This window comes from Oncorhynchus masou, chromosome 24 (genome assembly GCF_036934945.1).
Source record: "Oncorhynchus masou masou isolate Uvic2021 chromosome 24, UVic_Omas_1.1, whole genome shotgun sequence".
In the NCBI taxonomy this organism is placed as follows: Eukaryota; Metazoa; Chordata; class Actinopteri; order Salmoniformes; family Salmonidae; genus Oncorhynchus; species Oncorhynchus masou.
In genome coordinates this window covers 78834332-78858397 of record NC_088235.1, presented here as the reverse complement: position 1 = coordinate 78858397, position 24066 = coordinate 78834332, and the positions used below count along the sequence as shown (strand labels likewise).

The 24066-nt window shown below is 43.2% G+C and overlaps 1 protein-coding gene across 1 annotated transcript; it reads left to right on the top strand.

Moving 5' to 3' along the window:
- The first annotated feature begins 1260 nt into the window (after positions 1 to 1260).
- Positions 1261 to 19260, top strand: tmem161a (transmembrane protein 161A). The gene is made up of 12 exons (XM_064935068.1): positions 1261 to 1492; positions 2114 to 2217; positions 2463 to 2549; positions 2680 to 2771; positions 14852 to 15008; positions 15347 to 15498; positions 15613 to 15676; positions 15850 to 15993; positions 16103 to 16216; positions 16331 to 16505; positions 16622 to 16718; positions 17347 to 19260. The coding sequence occupies exons 1-12, from the start codon at positions 1490 to 1492 to the stop codon at positions 17643 to 17645; spliced, it is 1488 nt and encodes a 495-aa protein (XP_064791140.1). The 5' UTR covers positions 1261 to 1489; the 3' UTR covers positions 17646 to 19260.
- The last annotated feature ends 4806 nt before the right edge of the window (positions 19261 to 24066 follow it).

The window sequence follows — 24066 nt, the reverse complement described above, 5'->3', positions numbered from 1 at the left end:
TGGATATTTCAAACTTTTTTAACAAATCAAAAACTGAAAAATTGGGCGTGCAAAATTATTCAGCCCCCTTAAGTTAATACTTTGTAGCGCCACCTTTTGCTGCGATTACAGCTGTAAGTCGCTTGGGGTATGTCTCTATCAGTTTTGCACATCGAGAGACTGAATTTTTTTCCCATTCCTCCTTGCAAAACAGCTCGAGCTCAGTGAGGTTGGATGGAGAGCATTTGTGAACAGCAGTTTTCAGTTCTTTCCACAGATTCTCGATTGGATTCAGGTCTGGACTTTGACTTGGCCATTCTAACACCTGGATATGTTTATTTTTGAACCATTCCATTGTAGATTTTGCTTTATGTTTTGGATCGTTGTCTTGTTGGAAGGACAGGAAAATGGTCCAATTCAAGCACTTATCAAGAGAACATCCCTGGTCACCCGTACTGCCTCTGATCTGACGGACTCACTAAACAGAGAACATCCCTGGTCACCCGTACTGCCTCTGATCTGACGGAGTCACTAAACACACATGCTCCATTTGTAAATGATGTCTGAGTGTCAGTGTCCCCCTGGCTATTTGTAAATGATGTCTGAGTGTCAGTGTCCCCCTGGCTATATGTAAATGAAAATAAGAAAAAGGTGCCGTCTGGTATAACACATTTGAAATAATTTATACTTTGATACTTAAGTATATTTTAGAAACTTTTGATATTGAAGTATATCTGAAACCAAACACTTTGGACTTTTACTCAAGTAGTAATTTACTGGGTGACTTTCACTTTTACTTGAGTCATTTTCTATTAAGGTATCTTTACTTTTACTCAAGTATGACTATTAGGTACTTTTCCCACCACTGCTTTTTATTGCTAAGCAGGTGAAACAATTGATTTTTTCCATGAGAAAATACATGATTATTGTTATTGGGTGCGTTCGACCTTGTAGCCGACTTGAAATGAGAGTCGAGACTGACTGATCTACAAATCACCTTGCAGTCTAAATAACTACTCCATATTATTTGAAGATCAGTCAGTCACAATTTACCCAATATACATCACGGTTTTGATGCTCTCGAACACAGCCATTGTGACCGAGGAATATTTTTACTGGAAATCTTCCAATTTTTTTTGAATATTTTATAAGGGTATCCAATTAAATCGTCAACAGGATTCTCGATCCAATGAAAACGCTTGTCTTTCTGAGGATCGTGGAACCCAAAACGGGGGGTGCGTTTCATTAGCATGACCGCTTGTTACGTTGCGGAACAGTTTGTATTGAACACACGTTTTCCCAAAACGTTCTTTTACGTTCCTGAACAGACTTTGAGATACGTACGCGCTCCTGGTGTACAGCCCCGTTTTGGTTCAAATGAAACGTTCTATTACGTTTTTATGTACTGAATGCAGCCCAAGTTTCACATGTCATCAGCTGTCAAGACACTGAAAGCTACCTACACGCGTGTGTAGCTAACACTACGAAAAAACTTCGGATAATTGAAGAGATGGTGAGTAGCTAAATATTTTGCTGAAGCCAATTGCACCCAGCATGTAAAGCTTCGCTAGCTAATGCTTGTAGCTAGCTTTTAGCCACTGTTACACGTATTTGACTACAAAATAGTTCGCCTAGCTAGCTAGCTTAGCATGATCAACTACCTGTAAAGTAACGAAGCTAGCTAGCTATAGGTTCCCTGCAAGTTGATTGCTGGCTGGGTGTCAGTTTGAAGTTAGCTAGCAGCATAAATTGCTCTTTCCATTAATTTTACTAGTTATGTACACGTTGCACAATAAGTTAGCTAGCTTGCTTGGGCTGCTATCATGGATGGTTAACTTAAACCTTCACAGCCACTATACCTCCTGTCGTGGCTATCTTGGGCAATTTATTTCATTGGCTGTAGAGGATTTGGTTTCTTCGTTGAGAAGTTGAATGACTGACACGGTAGGGAGTGCGCCCCCCACCCTTTGGCAGATGTAACGTTAGTAGCGACTCCTTTGAAATGCATAGCAGCTGATGTGTCAGATGAAAAATGTATCTTGAAATTCCATTTTGGTTGTCTAAAAGTTGGGTTAACACATTTTTGTACTTTAGTTTGATTAACCAAGTGTGTGTGTTCTCTCTCACTGACCAGGCGCTGATTGGAGTGCAGCTGGTGGTCAGCTTGCTGGCTGCTAGCATCATGCAGAGAATGGCTCCACACTGTTCATTTGCCCGCTGGCTCCTGTGCAATGGCAGGTAAAGTCATGTACACAAATGTCATATACAGACGTGGCTTTGGAGATGGGGTGTAGCTATGTCTGGGTAATGTTGACTTCATGGTAAGGGTCTGACATTCCTGGTATGATCATAAGTCCATGATAAACTCTTAGACCTTATCAGGGGCCATTTATTTGAAAGAACAACTGTGACCCTACCACTAGCTAATAACTTACTCGGGGTGTGTATATATTTTTTTAACAAATCTAACTTTATCCTTTCAGTCTTTTCCGGTTCAAACACCCCTCTGAGGGAGAGCTGTGTGCCCTAGCTGGAAAACAGATGCCCAGCAAGCCCAGCAAGAGAGACAGGTGTGAGCTGGGGACAGGTGGGAGGGGGCATGATGATACAGTACAACTGGTGTCTGCTGCCTTTGTATCACTCTTATGGTGGTAGACTGGCTGTTAAAGGAAATGTTTGCTGACTACTTCTGTTTTGTAGGAGACAGAATGGGGACAGCAAGCCTCTCACAGTTCCCAAGGACATTGACCTTCACTTAGAAAAAGCTCCAGTCGGCGTCCTTGATGCCCTTGGTAAATAAACATAAGCACCACTTGTTAAAAAGGCCATGCCTGTGCACGGGACTTTCCCCACAATCCTTTTAGGGTGGCTATGTCTCCATCTTAGCTGTCAATCATAGCCCATCATTTTCGGACAATAAAAGATCAAATCAAATTGTATTTGTCACATGCGCCAAATATATATTGTGTAAAACTTACTGTGAAATGCTTACTTACATGCCCTTAACCAACAATTCAAGAAATAGAGTTAAGAAAATATTTACTAAATACACTTAAGTAATAAAATAAAAAGTAACACAATAAAATAACAATAAGGCTATATACAGAGGGTACCGGTACTGAGACAGTGTGCGGGGGTACAGGTTAGTTGAGGTAGTTTGCACATGTAGGTTGGGGTAAAGTGTCTATGCATAGATAATAAACAGTGAGTAGCAGCAGTGTAAAAAGAAGGGGGGGGTCAATATAAATAAGTCTGGGTGGCCAATTGATTAATTGTTCAGCAGTCTTAGGGGGTAGAAGCTGTTAAGGAGTCTTTTGGACCTAGACTTGGTGCTCTGGTACCCCTTGCTGTGCCGAGAGAACAGTCTATGATTTTGGTGACTGGAGTCTTTGACAACTTTTTGGGACTTCCTCTGACACCGTCTAGTATATAGGTCCAGGATGACAGGAAGCCTGGCCCCAGTGATGTACTGGGCCGTACGCTCTATCGTCTGTACTGCCTTACGGTCGGATGCCAAGCAGTTGCCATACCAGGCGGTGATGCAACTGGTCTTCTTCACGACTGTCATGGTGTGTTTGGACCATTATAGTTTTGGTGATGTTGACACCAAGTTATCTGAAACTCTAGACCCTCTCCACTACAGCCCCGTCGATGTGAATGGGGGTGTGGTAGACCCTCCTTTTCCTGTAGTCTACGATAAGCTCCTTTTGTCTTGCTCACGTTGAGGGAGAGGTTGTTGTCCTGCCACCACACTGCCAGGTCTCTGACCTCCCGATAAGCTGTCTCATTATTGTCTGTGATCAGACCTTCCAGTCGTGGGTGAACAGTGAGTACAGGAGGGGACTAAGCACGCACCCCTGAGGGGCCCCCGTGTTGACGATCAGCGTTTCAGATGTGTTGTTGCCTACCCTTACCACCAGTGGAGGCCGTCAGAAAGTCCAGGATCCAGTTGTGACCAAGCTTTATCTTCCTGACTGATGTCTTGAGATGTTGCTTCAATATATCCACATAATTTTCTTTTCCTCATGATGCCATCTATTTTGTGAAGTGCAACAGTCCCTCCTGCAGCAAAGCACCCCCACAACATGATGCTGCCACCCCCATGCTTCACGATTGGGATGGTATTCTTCGGCTTGCAAGCCCCCCCCCCTTTTTCCTCCTAACATAATGATGGTCATTATGGCCAAACAATTCTATTTTTGTTTCATCAGACCAGAGGACATTTCTCCAAAAAGTACGATCTTTGTCCCCATGTGTCTTTTTTATGGCGGCTTTGGAGCAGTGGCTTCTTCCTTGCCGAGCGGCCTTCAGGTTATGTCGATATAGGATTTGTTTTACTGTGGATATAGATACTTTTGTACCCGTTTCCTCCAGCATCTTCACAAGGTCCTTTGCTGTTGTTCTGGGATTGATTTGCATTTTTTGCACTAAAGTACGTTCATCTCTAGGAGACAGAACGTTTCTCCTTCCTGAGCGGTATGATGGCTGCGTGGTTCCATGGTGTTTATATTTGCGTACTATTGTTTGTACAGATGGACGTGGTACCTTCAGGCGTTAGGAAATTGCTCCCAAGGATGAACCAGACTTGTGGAGGTCTACAATTTTTATTCTGCGGTCTTGGCTGATTTCTTTTGATTTTCCTATGATGTCAAGGAAAGAGGCACTGAGTTTGAAGTTAGGCCTTGAAATACATCCACAGGTACACCTCCAATTGACTTAAATGATGTCAATTAGCCTATCAGAAGCTTCTAAAGCCATGACATTCTTTTCTGGAATGTTCCAAGCTGTTTAAAGGCACAATCAACTTAGTGTTGATTAACTTCTGACCCACTGTAATTGTGATACAGTGAAATAATCTGTCTGTCAACAATTGTTGGAACAATTACTTGTGTCATGCACAAAGTAGATGTCCAAACTGACTTGCCAAGACTTTAGTTTGTTAATAAGACATTTGTGTTGTGGTTGAAAAACAAGTTTTAATGACTCCAACTTAAGTGTATGTAAACTTCCGACTTCAACTGTATATATGAGATGAGTAATGTAGGATATGTAAACATTATATAAAGTAGCATTGTTTAAAGTGACTAGTGATACATTTATTACATCCAATTTTTAATTATTAAAGTGGCTGGAGTTTAGTCAGTAAGTTGGCAGCAGCCACTGAATGTTAGTGGTGGCTGTTTAACAGTCTGATGGCCTTGAGATAGAAGCTGTTTTTCAGTCTCTCGGTCCCTGCTTTGATGCATCTGTACTGACATTGCCTTCTGGATGATAGCGGGGTGAACAGGCAGTGGCTCGGGTGGTTGTTGTCCTTGATGATCTTTATGGCCTTCCTGTGACATCGGGTGGTGTAGGTGTCCTGGAGGGCAGGTAATTTCCCCCCGGTGATGCGTTGTGCAGACCTCCCTACCCTCTGGAGAGCCTTACAGTTGTGGGCGATGCAGTTGCCATACCAGCCGGTGATACAGCCCGACAGGATGCTCTCGATTGTGCATCTGTAAAAGTTTGTTTTTTGGTGACAAGCCACATTTCTTCAGCCTCCTGAGGTTGAAGAGGTGCTGTTGCGCCTTCTTCACCACGCTGTCTGTGTGGGTGGACCATTTCAGTTTGTCCATGATGTGTACGCTGAGGAACTTAACTTACTGCCTTCTCCTCTACTGTTCCATCGACGTGGATAGAGGGGTGCGCCCTCTGCTGTTTCCTGAAGTCCACGATCATCTCCTTTATTTTGTTGACGTTGAGTGTGAGGTTATTTTCCTGACACCACACTCAGCGGGCCCTCACCTCCTCCCTGTGGGCCGTCTCATCGTTGTTGGTAATCAAGCCTACCACTAGTGTTGTCTGCAAACTTGATGATTGAGTTGGAGGCGTGTATAGCCACGCAGTCATGGGTGAACAGGGAGTACAGGAGAGGGTTGAGAACGCACTCTTGTGGGGCAACAGTGTTGAGGATCAGTGGGATGGAGATGTTGTTTCCTACCCTCACCACCTGGAGGCTGCCCGTCGATGCTCAGGACCCTGTTGCACAGGGCGGGCTTAATGATGAGTTTGGAGGGTACTATGGTATTAAATTCTGAGCTGTAATCGATGAACAGCATTCTTACATAGCTATTCCTCTTGTCCAGATCGGTTAGGGCAGTGTGATTGCGACTGTGTTGTCTGTGGACCTATTGGGGTGGTAAGCACATTGGCGTGGATCTAGGGTGCCAGGTAGGGTGGAGGTGATATGATCCTTGACTGGTCTCTCAAAGCACTTCATGATGACGCAAGTGAGTGCTACGGGGCGATAGTCGTTTAGCTTAGTTACCTTAGCTTTCTTGGGAACAGGAACAATGGTGGCCCTCTTGAAGCATGTGGGAACAGCAGACTGGGATATGGATTGATTGAATATGTCTGTAAACGCACCAGCCAGCTGGTCTGCGCATGCTCTGAGGACGTGGCTAGGGAGGCCGTCTGGGTCGGCAGCTTTGCGAGGGTTAACACTTTTAAATGTTTTACTCACGTTGGCTACGGTGAAGGAGGGCCCGCAGATTTTGGTAGCGGGCCGTGTCCGTGGCACTGTATTGTCCTCAAAGTGAGCAAAGAAGTTGTTTAGTTTGTCTGGGAGCAAGACATCGGTGTCTTTCTTTTTGTAATTTGTGATTGACTGTAGACCCTGCTACATGCGACTCTACTTTGTCTCTATATGGACGCTTAGCTTGTTTGATTGCCTTGCGGAATGAATAGCTACACTGTTTGTCTTCGGTCATGTTTCTGGTCGCCTTGCCATGATTAAAAGCTGTGGTTCACGCTTTCAGTTTTGCGCGAATGCTGCTATCAATCCACGGTTTCTGGTTGGGGAAGGTTTTAATTGTCACCATCACTGGTGCACTTGCCAATAAACTCGCTCACCGAATCAGCGTGTACTGTGCTAGCAAAACAGTCCTGTAGCCTAGCTTCCACCTCATCTGACCACCTCTGCATTGAGCAAGTTACTGGTACTTCTTGCTTTAGTTTTTGCTTGTGACCAGGAATCTGGAGTGTTATGGTCAGATTTGCCAAATGGAGGGTGAGGGAGAGAGCTTTGTATGCATCTCTGTGTGGAGCAAAGGTGAACAATAGTTTTTTTCCCCTCTCTGGTTGCCCATGTGACATGCAGGTAGAAATTAAGTAAAACGGACACAAGTTTGCCGGCATTAAAGTCCCCGGCCACTAGGTGCTTCGCTTCTGAATAGCATTTTCCTGTTTGCTTATGGCCTTTGCACTCAACAAGCTGTACGTCTTAGTGCCAGCACCAGCATTGTGGTGGTAAATAGACAGCTACGAAATATATAGATGTAAACTCTTGGTAGATAGTGTGGTCTACAGCTTATCATGAGGTACACTACCTCAGGTGAGCAATACCTCGAGACTACCTTAATATTAGACATTGCGCACTAGCTGTTATTGACAAATAGACACTCCCCCACCGCTCGTCTTACCAGACATAGCTGTTCTGTCTTGCCGATGCACGGATAACCCAGCCAGCGGTATATTTTGCGTGTCGTCATTCAGCCACGACTCGTTGAAACGTAAGATATGACAATTTTTTTATGTCCTGATGGTAAGATGGTCTCGAACAAAGATCATTCAGTTTATTTTCCAGTGATTGCACGTTGGCTAATTGAACTCATGGTAGAGGTGGGTTACCCACTCACCAACAAATTCTCACAAGGCTTCCTAATCTCTGCCCCCTGTATTTCCATCTGTTCTTCACGCGAATGACAGAGATTTGGGCCTGGTCTCAGAGAAGCAGTATATCTTTCGCGTCAGACTGATTAAAGAAAAAAAAATCTTTGTCCAGTTCGAGGTGAGTGATCGCTGTTCTGATATCCAGAAGCTCCTTTTGGTTATAAGAGAATGTAGCAGCAACATTATGTACAAAATAAGTTTCAAACAATGTGAAAAAAAACACACAAAATAGCATAGTTGGTTAGGAGCCCATAAAACGGCAGCCATCCCCTACGGCGCCATTACATTATTTTAAATCAGTGGGCTTGGACACGCATGTGGACCCCGCATCTGCCCGTTGTAGCTCAGAGTTTTATCGATGTCACAAGAAGAGTACACAAGTTTTGGCTGGTGACCTAGTTTACTGTTTATTCAAGGAACATTGTGTGTGCATCCAGGAAAGTAAGTTGTGCGGTCTATGACTGGGGATTTTATGCTGTTTAGTAATGCTTAGCTGTTTAGTTTATAGGTCTGCATTGTAGCTCTACTGTTATCCTGCACCTAATTCCCTTGAATATTTCAGATGGCCTACTGCTGGTGCATATTGTGTACAGTGGCAAGAAAAAGTATGAACCCTTTGGAATTACCTGGAGTTTTGCATAAATTTGTCATAACATTTGATCTGATCTTCATCTTAGTCACAACAATAGACAAACACAGTGTGCATAAACTAATAACAAAGACATTATTGTGTTTTTCTTGTCTATATTGAATAGATAATTTAAATATTCACAGTGTAGGTTGGAAAATGTATGTGAACCCCTAGGCTAATGACTTATCCAAAAGCTAATTGGAGTCAAGTCAGCTAACCTGGAGTCCAATCAATGAGACGAGATTGGAGATGTTGGTTCGAGCTGCACTGCCCTATTAAAAAACACACAAAATTTGAGTTTGCTATTCACAAGAAGCATTGCCTGATGTGAACCATGCCTCGAACAAAAGACATCTCAGAAGACCTAAGATTAAGAATTGTTGTCTTGCATGAAGCTGGAAAGGGTTACAAAAGTATCTCTAAAAGCCTTGATTTTCATCAGTCCACGGTAAGACAAATTGTCTATAAATGGAGAAAGTTCAGCACTGTTGCTACTCTCCTGGCTGTTCCGCAAAGATAACTGCAAGAGCACAGTGCAGAATGCTCAATGAGGTTAAGGAGGTTAAGAATCCTAGAGTGTCAGCTAAAGACTTACAGAAATCTCTGGAACATGATAACATCTCTGTTGATGAGTCTACGATACGTGAAACACTAAACAGGAATGGTGTTCATAGGAGGACACCACGGATGAAGCCACTGCTGTCCAAAAGAAACATTGCTGCACGTCTGAAGTTTGCAAAAGAGCACCTGGAAATTCCACAGCCCTTCTGGAAAATATTCTGTGGACAGATTAAACTGAAGTTGAGTTTGGAAGGAACACACAACACTGTGTGTGGAGAAAAAAAGACACAGCACACCAACATCAAAACCTCATTCCAATTGTAAAGTATGGTGGAGTGAGCATCATGGTTTGGGGCTGCTTTGCTGCCTCAGGGCCTGGACAGTTTGCTATCATCGGCGGAAAAATGAATTCCCTAGTTTATTAAGACATTTTGCAGGAGAATGTAAGGCTATCTGTCCACCAATTGAAGCGCAACAGAAGTTGGGTGACGCAACAAGACAACAACCCAAAACGCAGAAGTAAATCAAACAACAGAATGACTACAACAGAAGAAAATACGCCTTCTGGAGTGGCCCATTCGGAGTCCTGACCTCAACCCGATTTTAAAATGCTGTGGCATGACCTCGAAAGCGATTCATAACAGACATCCTAAGAATATTGCTGAACTGAAACAGTTTGGTAAAGATGACTGGTCCAAAATTCCTCCTGACTGTTGTGCAGTTCTGGTCCGCAACTACAGAAAACGTTTGGTTGAGTTTATTGCTGCCAATTGAGGGTCAACCATTTATTAAATCCAAGGGTTCACATACTTTTCCCACCCTACACTGTGAATGTTTACACGGTGTGTTCAATCAAGACATGAAAACATATTGTTTGTGTGATATTAGTATAAGCAGACTGTTTGTCTATTGTTGTGACTTAGATGAAGATCAGATCAAGTTTTATGACCAATTTATGCAGAAATTCCAAATGGTTCACATACTTTTTCTTGCCACTGTATATCATTATTTCATCACTTGCACAAGTATTTATGCACAATATAGTTTAGAAATTATTATAGTATAGCTTGTAGTGTATGCACGTTCTACCACTGCGCATTCATAGTTTCTTATGCCATGGCAGGTTTCTAGAACCTGATAAAAGTTTCAGACACGGTCCTCGAAGCTCGCACTTGCACAGTCTGATGTACGACTCTGTGGGACCAGAGACAGACCAGATAAGATCTACTATAATGTAGCAATACAACAGGATCTTTACATAATGGCATTACATACACGCATAGCAGAGAGAGAACTAATAACTCGGACAGGCACGATTTATAGCCCTCTCTCTCTGGCCTGATGTAGATCTTATCTGGTCTGTCTCTGGTCCTACAGAGTCGTACATCAGACTGCACGCGCGAGTGAGCTTCGAGGACCGTCTGAAACTTCTAGAAACTCGCCATGGCATAGCACTAGTGCGAACTATGAATGTGCAGTGGTAGGATGTGCAAACATTGCAAGCTATAAAATAACAATTTTCTAAACTAACATATTGTGCATAAATACTCATGCAAGCAATGCAATAATGATATACACAATTTCCACCAGCTGTAGGCCATCCTAAATATACAAGGGAATTAGGTGCATAATTACAGCAGTACTGCAAATACAAATGTAGTAAAGTAACTTGTTCACCAAAACCTGTGTTCTTGTGTCAGCTAGAATGGGCAGGTGCAGTGTCCACATGCATGTCCAAGCCCACTGATTGCCTGAAAACGAAGGGCTGTGATGGACAGCTGTGATGGAGAGTGATCCACCCTTAAGGGACTGTGGGGGAAAGTCCAGTGCACAGGCATGGCCTTTTTACAGCTGCCCTTGGATTTCTTATATAAATCCAAACAACTTTAATAAGGTTGTACTAGGGGACTTAGTCTCTAACCTGTCAGAGTCTAAGCCCTGTCTAATCCACGGGAGGGGGGGGGGGGGTTCTACTAAGCTGGAATTGTTTTAAGAAGGTCATATCAAGGATCATTTAGCTTTTTGAGTTTAAAACCCCTTGAACTATAAAAAAAATAAATATTAAACAATGTGAAATTATTTAGGGTCTTAATGCTATTAGCACATAGAAGCACATTGAATAACAGATAGTCCCCCAAATATATCAAAAAGAAGTTTGTTCTGAAGTGTCTCTCCTATATCTGAGAGAGATAAGAAAGATTAGGAGACAACATTATTATTTTTTACATGTATTTAACCCCATATTTTTGGCATTAAACAGTCTCCATATATAGTACCAGTCAAAAGTTTGGACACACCTACTCATTCAAAGATTTTTCCTTTTACTATTTTCTACGTTGTATAATAATGGTGAAGACCTCAACTATGAAATAACACATGGAATCATGTAGCAACCAAAAAAGTGTTAAACAAATCAAAATAGGTTTTAGATTCTACAAAGAACCCTAACCCTATTGAAATGCATTCCAGGTGACTACCTCATGAAGCTGGTTGAGAGAATGCCAAGAGTGTGAAAAGCTGTCATCAAGGTAAAGGGTGGCAACTTGGAAGAATCTCATCTCAAATGTATTTAGATTTAACACTTTTTTTTGGTTACTACATGATTCCATATGTCTTCACTATTACTCTAAAATGTAGAAAATAGTAAAAAATTAAGAAAAACCCTTGAATGAGTGTGTCCTAACTTTTGTCTAGTACTGTATATTAGTGTGTAGCCCAAACGGTTCAGACGTTACAGACCGAAGTCAGACGATCCGGAGGCAGGTGCAGGCTAGGCCTCGGAGACTGTCAGGTGGTCTCCGAGTTGCGACTGAACGGAGGGTCATCCAGTGCAGGAGGCCGGCGGCCCTCCAGAACTGGAGACAGCAGCCATCCTGGGGCTGAGGGCCTAACAGTGCAGGGGACTTGAAACCAATACTAAGACTGAGGACTGCAAGCCAGGTATAGCGGGAGGCTACAAACTAGCTGAGCAGGGAACTTGTAGCTTCGCGCCAAGACAGGCTGCGAACTGGCTAGAGGCAGGGACTACACACTTAGAGGAGCAGATAACCCGGAGCCTAAGGGGACAGGAGACCCAGGGCCTAGAACTAGGACAAGTGGTTTGGCATGTAGCACTGAGCTGTCTCCTTGCTGACTAAGGCTGGGGGTTGCGGACCAACTGAGGGCAGAGGCTGCAGACCTAGTGGGGCAGAGAACTTATAGCTTGGCAGAGCAGTGAACTGTCTAGCTAAAGCTGGAGACAGCGAAACTAGAACGGCAGATGGCTGGGAGCCTAGTACTGATAACGTTGGGCCTGCCGGGGAGAACTGACCCTGGACCTGCCGGGGAGAACTGACCCTGGACCTGCCGGGGAGAACTGACCCTGGACCTGCCGGGGAGAACTGACCCTGGACCTGCCGGGGAGAACTGACCCTGGACCTGCCGGGGAGAACTGACCCTGGACCTGCCGGGGAGAACTGACCCTGGACCTGCCGGGGAGAACTGACCCTGGACCTGCCGGGGAGAACTGACCCTGGACCTGCCGGGGAGAACTGACCCTGGACCTGCCGGGGAGAACGACTGAGAGCAGGGAGAGTGGTAGATCTTTGGGCCTACTGGTAGATTAGGTAACTCTGAGCCTTGTGGCGTAGGAACCTGATGACTCACATGGGCTAGGGACAGAGGGCTGACTAGGGCAGGAGAAAGCGGACCTAGTACAACTGAGGACCTGGTGGTAAAGACTGAGGGCTTAGCACAGGAAACTTGTGACCAAGAAGGTCAGGAGGCTGAAAACCTGGCCAGCTAGGGATCTGCAGGCTGAATAGGTTTGAAGACAACAAGCCCAGTGCAGTTAACTTTGGGCCTAGTATGGCAGGTGGCTTTAAACCTAGCAGTCTAGGCATCAGTCTAGGGTCCTTGAGGGCCAGCTAGCCGCCACCAGCCATGGACTGATGGGCCTTGGCCAGCAGGAGTGGGCTGAGTCCTGGGCCTTGACAGCGCAGGCTGAACTTCGAAGACCGGATGGGGCTGATCCCACCCGGCCATGGTGGGGGAGGCCCCAACATCTGAACTGCAGGCTGTTCCTCCATCCTAGGCATGCGTGAATAATCCACCACTCGTTTGGGCTCCGGGCCAGTAGCAAGAGGGGGTTGGAGACTTTATGGCTGAAGGTTTCAGGGCAACAGACAGTCGAACCTTGGACACCCATGCATCCGCCTCGACCAGCAGGGAGTCCCCACTGTGAGTAGAGGACTACTCTGAAGGCCTCCTTGCTCGCACACGCTTTTTCAGTTCTGCCCACAAATTTTCTATAGGATTGAGGTCAGGGCTTTGTGATGGCCACTCCAATACCTTGACTTTCTTGTTCTTAAGCCATTTTGTACAACTTTGTAAGTATGCTTGGGGTCATTGTCCATTTGGAAGACCCATTTGCGACCAAGCTTTAACTTCCTGACTGATGTCTTGAGATGTTGCTTCAATATATCCATATATCCAGACAGAATGCTTCCTGAGCGGTATGACGGCTGCGTGGTCCCATGGTTTTTATACTTGCTTACTATTGTTTGTACAGATGAACGTGGTACCTTCAGGTGTTTGGAAATTGCTTTGAAGGATGAACCAGACTTGTGGAGGTCTACATTTTTTTTCTGAGGTCTTTGCTGATTCCTTTAGGTTTTCCCATGATGTCAAGCAAAGAGGCACTGAGTTTGAAGGTAGGCTTTGAAATACATCCACAGGTACACTTCCAATTGACTTCAATTATGTCAATTCGCCTAATCACGAGCCATGGAATGGAATTTTCCAAGCTGTTTAAAGGCACAATCTACTTAGTGCCTGTAAACCTTTGACCCACTGGAATTGTGATACCGTAAATTATAAGTGAAATAATCTGTCTGTAAACAATTGTTGCAAAAATGACTTGTGTGATGCACAAAGAAACCGACTTGCCAAAATTATAGTTTGTTAACAAGAAATTTGAGGAGTGGTTGAAAAATGAGTGTTAATGACACCAACCTAAGTGTATGTAAACTTCCAACTTCAACTGTATATACGCCTCCAGCCAGGGGGGCCTGAGTGACGACGATCTGGTAAATAACTGGGTCACCTCTGGACATAGTGGAAGTCCCAACGGTCCCATGGAGGTGGCAAATGCTCTGGCTGGAGAGGCTTGGAGTAGTGCCTCTCATGGAGTAGTGCCTCTCATGGAGTAGTGCCTCTCATGGAGTAGTGCCTCTCGTGGAGTAGGGAGTCTGGCGGAGTACGGAGTCTGGCTGACTCGGGGAGTATAAGCTGTGTTGGCACTCCCAAGGTGGGGACGATGGCTCTAACCGGGGGGCCTAGAGTGGTGACGGTCAGGAGAGTAGCGGCAGAAATGGTGCTCCCGCGGTGGTGAGTACGCCCTCCTGATCTCTTCCTGCACATGACGCAGGTCCCCGTAAAAATCTGGTTATCACCTAACCCTAGTGTGGTCACTCCCTGACCGCTGAGGAGGCCTGCAGCTGGGTTGGAAGACTGTAGGATGTGAGAGGTGCGTAAGGCCTCACAGCTCACTGGTACGCCATCACTGTAGCCATGTCAGAATCCCAACGATTCGAAGAACCTTGAAAAAACAGCAAGCTGGAGCTCGTCTGAGCGGTCGGCTGGGAATTCCCTCACCGCTAGTATGTAATGCTGATTTTTAAGGTTCTGACTCGCTACCGGCTGTCAGGCTAGAACAAGGCAGATGTGTCCATATCCAGAGTTGTTGTCTCTTGATTACCACCACACAGTTGTGCGCACACACACATCATAGGGTTAATCTTTGTGTTACAATTAGGAATGGACTTGTATAGGGGAAAGGATGTGGCCGACCGCTCAGGCGAGCTCCAGATAGCGGTTTTTTCACCACTACTGCAAACTGAAATGCCCTCCAAGCCTTTAGCTGGCTTTGTATTTTAGGCCTTATCTTTTTCTTACAATGTTTCTGCTTTGCCTCTCCTTTCCCCTTCTCAGTACTGCGATTCTTCCTGGAGTACCAGTGGTTGATTGACTTCGCAGTATATGCCATGGGCATCTACCTTTTCACCGAGGGCTACTTTTGTGTAGTGGACCCTGCCAAGGAGGTCCACATTGGGGCCATCTGGTGTGTGCTGACCGTTCTCTGCTGCCTGTATCCTTCAGTTCACCCTCGCTCTGGAAGCCCACAATTGTATTACAATTTTGAAAAAGTAATATTATGAACTATTCCTAAGAAAACAGCTCTAAGTACTATGTTACAATGTCAACTTAGACTAACTGAAGTTGTACTCACTGTACTTGCCAATGTTATTATGTAAGAACTGTGTTAGTCACTTTCTACAAAGTGGGACCCTGGTAAATGACTAACCCAAACATGTACTGTGCCAGAAAAATACTTGGATGCATCAATATTGTGCTGCTCCTTGATTGGAGCTGTTTTGTTTCCAAAGGACTGTCCGGTTGTCCCTGTGTTTCCCTTAACTCTCACAGGAAAACCCTCCACTCCCTGATGGGCCACTACTTCAGGTCTGACGAGGGAGGCGAGCGCTCTGTGTGCCTGGCCTTTGGCTTCCTGTCTCTGCTGGTGGCCATGCTGGTGCTGGTGGTCAGAGAGGACTACCTGGAGTTTGGCCTGGAGCCTGGTATGTGCACTACATTAACCCCTACTATGGCACGCCCCATTAGGCTATGCATAACACATTTATTTAGTTAATTTTATCATTTCAGTTTGGGCTTTTTCATGTTTTGTATTGCAGGTTTTAACAGTCTTTTTGACAACCTTGAGGTTTTCGCAAAACATCAAGGCTTTGCTGAGTGGTCGTAAGTATCTTTTAGTTGGACAGTTGAATTTTTTTTTTTTTTTCAAAAATTAAAATCACAACTTGGGTCCATAGAATAGTTGCCAGTCATTCATTGACCGACTATGCTTTTAGTGATCTGTGTTGGCAAATGTGCCCCTTTAATGTTTGCTATTATATTTGGACTCCCATCAGAGTCCCTGTGACCAAGCTGACTGTGAAGTTGGGTCTGGCTGCCATCTGTGCTTTTATTGGTGCTTTGCTGGCCTTCCCTGGCCTCCGCCTAGCCCAGACCCACCTGGACGCAGTTCAGATGAACTCAGACCGCCCATTCATCCAGTAAGAACACACAAACACTTATTTAACTGTGAAACCAAATAACCAACTGGTTCCACTGACTAGTAATGTCTTACTGTTTGGGTGTTGTGCTGTTTTCTGCTTCCCTTAGAATGTTGTTGCACATGAGCTTCCTGGCCCCAGTGGTGGTGATCGTGTTGTGGATCAAACCCATTGCTAGGGATTTCCTGGGGAATGCTCCAATGGGGAAGACCTCAGTCACCCTGTAAGTGTGTTTGTTTCCTGGACTCCAATATTACAAATGTGACCATTTGGCACCCTTGTGCTGATTCCTTCTCAAGGTGTTAACAGATCTCCTGTGTGTGTGTGATATTCCCAGTATGTCAAGCGCGGTGTTTGACAGTGTTCGTCTGTGGACAGTGGTGGTTCTGTGCTGCCTGAGGCTGGCCCTCACCCGCTACCACATGCAAGCCTACCTCAACCTTTCCCAGAAGTGGGTGGACCAGATGAAGAAGGAGGCGGGGCGCATTGCCGCCATCGACATCCAGAGGAAGGTCCGACAACACATCTAAATGGCAACATTTTCATGTGAAAGCAATTCTTTTGAGTTGTTTAGAGAACCAGATGAGACCTTAAACCCATGAGTCTTTTGACGTTGTTGTCCTTCCAGGTGACCCGTGTGTTCTGCTACCTGACCATAGTCACCCTGCAGTACATGGTCCCTGTTCTACTCATCCTCTTCTCTACTCTGGCTCTGAAGGCCCTTGGTAAGACATGTACAGTACCTAACATGGCAACAACTAGCTTTGAGGGGGAAAAAAATGATTCCTCGCCTTTTCTTATATTCTAATAATACTTTCATTATTTATACACACTGCATATTTATTTATATACTGGATTCTTCACATATCTCACTATAATATATCTACTGCTGTGCATGTCATTCTTAGCTGTTGTGTAAATTCCACTGATGTACATTTGCATAGATTGCATTTTGATACTGCTTCAGTGCTATTTGGGTTGTTAATTGGATTCATCCTGCCGTTCTTGATTTCTTGCCTTTTTTGTTGTATTTTTCTTTACATGTTAGCTGTTTGACATTTGACTGCGTTGCAGTCAGGAGCTAGTAGCATAAGAATTTTGGTACACTGCTATAACAGCTGCTAAACTGTACGCAAACCACAAATTCTCATCTGATTTTTAGTGAGGCCTTCGGTGGCCCTACGTAAATGCTGAGAATCTGCATTCTATAATTTAACAATATGGAGTTATGATAATATACCAACAGTTTCATCACAATGCTTGATCCATGGAAATGTAATGTATTTCAGTTGTGCCTTTCAAATGTCTCGTTGTAACACCCATTTGTTCCTACTGACTTTTTTTGTATCTCAGGTGACTTCTCATGGAGTGGCGCAGAGCAGGCTCCGGGGGTGACCCCTGCCCTGGTAATGCCCACGGTCTCTCCCATCCTGCCAGGGCTGGAGGAGGACGAAGAGGGGGTGGAGGACATGGAGGAGGACATCCAGGCCACGGTGGCCCGTCTAACCGAGGGCTTCTCGGCCCTGCGCTCCGTCCTCACCCCCCTCTTCTTCAGAGGCCTCTTTGCCTTCCTCACCTGGTGGGTGGCCGCCTGCCAAGTCATCAGCAGCCTGTTTGGCATTTACTTCCACCAGTACCTCATGCAGAACTGAAGAGGACTACACTACCCTTAATCTCTAGCTAACACCATGCCAGTGTTCCAGGCAGGTCAAACTCAATACAACAAATGGACAGGATGTGTGCTCCTGTCTGTTACTGTAACAAAGGTGTCACCGATATCAAAAGGGATGTGATGGTTTCTGACATGTTGACACCTTACTACTACTACTACTACCTTGTTGTCCTGTGGGCCCAGTCAGACCCTTAGACCTTGACCAGGACTATGATGAAATGCTGTATAATGTGGACTGGATTCTGTCCAACTGCTATGTATCACATTTCTCTGTTTTAACCAATGCATTTGAAGCCAGTGTTTTTTATTTTTTTTAATTTTATCATATAGTATCAGGAAATGTTGCAAATGAGATGTTTCTAGTAGGAAAAGTAGTGGTACCTACTTCCAGCCTAGTTTGCTAGTAGAGGCTGATTTCAGAAGTGCTTGATGCTTTATTTATTTTCGTCCTTTAGTTCTGCTGTACCGTACTGATTGTAATGAACCCGTGGAGTTCAGTCTATTCGGCAGTCATCACCACTCGATAGTCCATTCTCCTTAGTTACCCACCTTTTAAAACAAAGCACTGAGGATATTTGACTGTTTTAATGGAGGTATTTAGTGAAGAATTCTAAGTGCCTGGAAACTCAGGGATTTTGAGTCAATGATAAGATATCTCTTTTTTTCTGGAAAATAGTAGACTGGTGATAACAGCTATCTATCTGTATCATTCAATAACACTCCAGCCCAGCCTGGATTTGGCAAATCTTACCTGTATTAGCAACCATCTTTCAGTCCCAACAAAGTTTGTCAGTTGAATTTGTTTGAACAAAGTATTTCCTGCGTTTTGTTTTGCTGCCAAACAATCATTTACACTTAAAGCGCCAATCAGCAGTTGAAACAATAACAAAGCGCCTTCCCCGCCCCTGTTTCGGTAAAAGCTGAGAGATGGGGAGGGAAAATGTAACCACTCTTGAATGTTTAGACAGAGCTGTCTATGGATGCAAGGACTGACCATCCATGATATCAAAATGATAGTTTTAACCGTGTTTTGAGGCAATATAGTTTTCTATATACTTTGTTTACAAACATTGGAGTAAAACGAGCTTATTTTGGTTCTGATGGGGTAGAACAGTTGAACTGAGCTCATGAGGGTACAATGGGTACAATTTATAAGTGAAACATCTTATGTAGCAACTGCAGATTGCCCCTTTTTAGGATGATGTAGGCTTAGAACAAATCTTGCCTAAAACTTAAACCTTAGGTCTGAAATGTGTTGCTGATTTTTGTCGTGTCAACGGTTTAAAAAACAATGAATTTACTTATTTATATTCTATTGCAATTGATCATGTTGGAAAGGTACAGGTGTCATGCTGTTGGACTTTTGGGTCGTTTTGTTTTTGGAAAGTGTGATTTCTGTGTTTAAAAAAAAAAATCTGATTGATTGAATGTTTTGGTATTCATTTTACGTTGTGTGGTTTGTATGATAATGCTTTTTTCAACAAAAGACTTATGAATGCATGGTTTGAACTTTTAGTTGTATACAAAATGTTTTATTCTGTTGTCTGTGTGGCAAATGTTACTGGCTTATGAAATTATTAAACTCTTGTTTTAAATATTGTCTTTTTATTATCGGTGATTAATCACACCTTAATCACACCTTAGCCAATACCACGTTTTAATTATCCCAGCAAAATGTTTTAATTAAAATTGTAGCTTTTAATTTCTCCCACTGACTTGACTTGTCTTGTATATCATATAGTGTGGGAGAAAAGAAAGGGCTTTTTCAAAGTTAATTCACCATTTGACAAAATACATCATCCATGACAATTGTGTCTAGCTGCTAAATTGACCCTCACCTCTGACCTTAACCTCCAGAGTGGATAATATTTTTAATCGTTGATAATTTCACTGCACTTATTCCTCCCAACAATCTAATATATTTGTGTTAAATATATTTAGATTTTTGTGTGATCAATTTCATTTAGCTTTTTAGCAATGTGATGCAGTATCACAATTTAACATTGTTCCGCCTCATTGTATATTTTCTTCTGGATATCACTCCTACTGTGGAATGATATTGTTAAAAACAGCTGGATATTGTACAGCAAACTTCTGTCAGATATCCCTGGCAATAAGTAACAAGCCTTCACAGCCAGACTGCGGCCCGCAGGGTGTTATTTAGAGCTGACATGATTTATTGGAGATATTATTTGACTTCCACATCCAGTCAAAACCCACAAAGATGCCCAATTTAGAGAGGGACGGCCCCTTGTCTGAGCCTTTATGTGCCGGTGAGTTGGGATATGCTTCAATGGAGGAAATCGTGCTCAAACACTGAGAAAACTTACCAGAGAGGGGAGCAGTTAACACCTTGGAACCGTGTGTATTATGGATGGCTGAGATTCTGATCCTAAATATCTCTTGCAATAACAAAATACTTTGACAGTTTAACAATAGATTTTTATATGATGTGCTGGAAAACTTTGAAATGTTCAAGACATATTCCCCCCCTGTTTAATCTCATCATTCATTTGCCTTTGTGGTGCTTTTGAAATCATGGAGCCTTTTACAATGATGGCAACACAGCTAATCTGAGTCCTTTGACTTCATTGGGAGAATTTTCTCCCTAACATTCACACCAAACCCTCCATTGCCGGATTAAGAAATCATTGGCCCCGGGGCTTTGTTGTTATAGCCCCCCGTTCCGAGTACACTATCATGATCTGTAAACAAATCTGTGTACCAAGATGCAATTTGATGCTGGAATAAATTTACTGATGAAGAAAAAGCCCCTTTATAATAAAGCCATAATAATGCTTGCGGCATAGGCTACAGTTGAGCCTATGGCTTCATCTTCATCATTAGGTAAGTCAGTGTGCCAATGGAAATTTGATTTAGTAGCCTACTGTAGCCATTGTTATATATATATACAGTATATATATATATATACTGTATACTGTGTATATATATATATATACTGTATACTGTATATATTTCCTCCTAATATTGTACAATCTGTGTGTTGCTTCATTGACCTGGCTATTGTATGTTTGAATTGAAGACCAGATTGAGCTCAGCTCGTCAGTGTCAGAGTAGCCACTCATTTTGGTCATTTGTGTGAAATTAAAAAGGTTCAATTAATGTCTTCTGTCATGTAAATGATGTAGAATTGCATGAAATGCATTTTTAAAAAGCTGCTAAAAATGTTCTCCATGTGTGGAAATCCTAAAAACGCATGTACTCAACTGTCCCATGACAAATGTTTTTATGGCTTTTTTATAAAGGGGCTTTTTGTTAAACTGTAAATTGACCACAAATCGAAAAGAACCCAAAGCCTTGGGGCCTATGATTTCTTAATCTGGCCCTATAGGCTACTCACGGTGATGGCCGATGCGCTCGTCGTGGCAATAGCCTTTCTCAAGATAAGCTACTTTGAAAAACAGTGCTTCTGTTCGCTACAAATTGGAAGTTGTTGAGAAAACATTGTTTCTATTGGTTCTACAGACTTCTCTTTTCAGTGGTAGGCATTTGCTTCCAAACTGTGTGTTTTTCCTAGGATTGTATTTTTAAATCTGCAAAAGGCAACCAACCATAGAAATATAATACATTCAGTGCTGTGAAAAAGTATTTGCCTCTTTCAAAGTTTCTCTATTTTTGCATATTTTTTTACACAAAATGTTATCAGATCTTCAACCAAAACCTAATATTAGATAAAGGGAACCTGAGTGAACAAATAACACAACAATTACATACTTTTTGTTCATTTATATTATAAACAAAGTTATGTAACACCCAATTCCCCTGTGTGAAAGAGTAATTGCCCCCTTACACTCAATAACTGGTTGTGCCACATTCAGCTGCAATGACTCCTACCAAACACTTTCTGCATTTGTTGATCAGCCTCTCACATCACTGTGGAGGATTTCTGTCTCACTCTTCCATGCAGAACTGTTTTAACTCAGCGATATTTGTGGGTTTTCAAGCATGAACTGCTAATTTCAATCCTGCCACAACAATTGGGATTGGACTTTCAAAAACTTCAAATTTGTTGCTTTTTAGCCATTTTCATGTAGACTTGATTGTGTTTGAGATCATTGTCTTGCTGCATGACCCAGCTGCGCAAGAGTGGGACAAAATTCATCCACAGCGATGTGAGACTGAACAAAAACTACAGGAAGCGTTTGGTTGCAGGAATTGCAGCTAAAGGTGGCACAACCAGTTATTGAGTGTAAGAGGGTAATTACTTTTTCACACAGGAATATTGGATCTTAAATAACTTTGTTAATTAAATAAATACAGTATCCATTTTTTGTTATTTGTAAACTCGGGTTCCCTTGATCTAATATTAGGTTTTTGTTGAAGCTCTGATAACATTCAGTATCAAAAAGATGAAAATGGGGCAAATACTTTTTCTTCATTTTGGCGTATACATGTATGTGCTTGTGATAAAACTTATTCCACAGTTATTGATACTCTGTGGATAAATTATGATCTCTGGTTTATTTTGAACATCGAGAGATTGTGTGGCAGGGGCTAGGCTCAATTTTTTATCCAACCACAGGATAAAAAAAATTGAACCTAGCCCCCCCTGACTCACACAATTGACCAGTCCCACTTCTTTATTATGCAGTTTATTATATAAAAAATATATATATTAAAAAATCAGTTACCCAATCAAGGTAGGGCCCCCCAGTTACCCACATGGGCCCCCTAGCTTCTCTCCTCCTCCCATCTGATGATTAGCAGTGCAGCAGCAGGCTATTTATTTTGTATTATTTGCTGCCTCTTGGGCCCCCCACGGGCAGGGGCCCAGGAGCTTCAGTCCCAGTAAGCCCCTGCATTAAGCTGGCTCTGATTGTCCCTCCAGGTAAAAGGCAAATGCAAAAGCGCTGTATATGGCCAGGCAGACCCAGGCCTCTACTAGCCTCTGACAGGTCTGGGAGAGTGTCCAGCTTAATGAACTGGAAGGTGACAGGGTTGACATATCTATATAATCACATTAATTATGTGCATGTGTTTGGAGGCCCCATGTCTGCCGTCTGCAGCCGCCAGGGCTGTTGCTATAGGGACCAGGCAGCAACCAGGCAGAGGAGACTTCAGACATGGCCTGCAGACTGGCCCTATCCTCAAGGGAGCTGCCCAGACACGACCCCTGTGACACTCTTTTCATTTGGGGAGCAGAGAGGGTGTGCTGACACAGTGTGGGAAAGGGATCATTCTAGCCAATTTCCTCCCAGTCAGTCTAAATGGCAGGGAAATGCTCTATAGGGAGGCATAGAGAAGTGTATTCACTGTATGTGATGTCCAGCTGTGACTGTAAGGCATCGTGTACTGTATGCACACGGTCTTTTAATGTTGAAAGCTTTTGGGCTTTTTAAGTGTTCCTCCATTCTTGTTCTCCCCTCAGCTGGAACCTGGTGGCTTGACAGAGTGGTCTGACATTATAATAAGTGACCAGATGTTTTCAATGGACACATGAAAGATAGATACACATGGCAAATATCATTGTATCTGTCTTCAGATTAATTTACATCGAAAGGAAATGCTGTGACTTCTAAATCACATTTAAAAATATTTTAAAAATCAGTCAATTAGATTTACAGCCCTAAGGTGGTCGAAATAACATACATGTCAAATCATGTTTATTAAAAGACAGCCACATCATTAAAATAAGTATGAAGCCATGGGCTGGTTTGATAAATACAGCCAGTGCTGATACTATTGATGTGCTGCAATAACCTGTGTTTAGAAAATATTTCAAATGTGAATGTATACAAAAAAATTATGTTTTCCACAAGTGAAATATACTGAACAAAAATATAAACGGAACATGCAACAATTTCAAAGATTTTGCTGAGTTACAGTTCATAGAAGCAAATCAGTCAATTGAAGTGAATTCATTAGGTCCTATTCTATGGCTTTTACATGACTAGGAATACAGCTATGCATCTGTTGGTTACAGAGATGCCTTAAAAAAGGTAGGGCGTGGATCAGAAAACCAGTCAGTATCTGGTGGGACCACTATTTCCCTCGTGCATCTCCTTCGCATATAGTTGATCAGGCTGTTGATTGTGGAATGTTGTCTCACTCCTCTTCAATGGCGGTGCGAAGTGGCTGGATATTGCCGGGAACTGGAACACGTGGTCGTACGCGTTGATCCAGAGGATCCCAAACATCCTCAACATGTCTGGTGAAAATGCATGCATGGAAGAACTGGGACATTTTCAGCTTCCAGTAATTGTGTACAGATCCTTGCGACATGGGGCCGTGTATTATTATGCTGAAACATGAGGTGATGGTGGCAGATGAATGGCACGACAACGGGCCCCAGGATCTCGTCACATTATCTTTGTGCATTCAAATTGCCATCGATAAAATGCAATTGTGTTCATTGTATGTAGCTTATGCCTGCCCATACC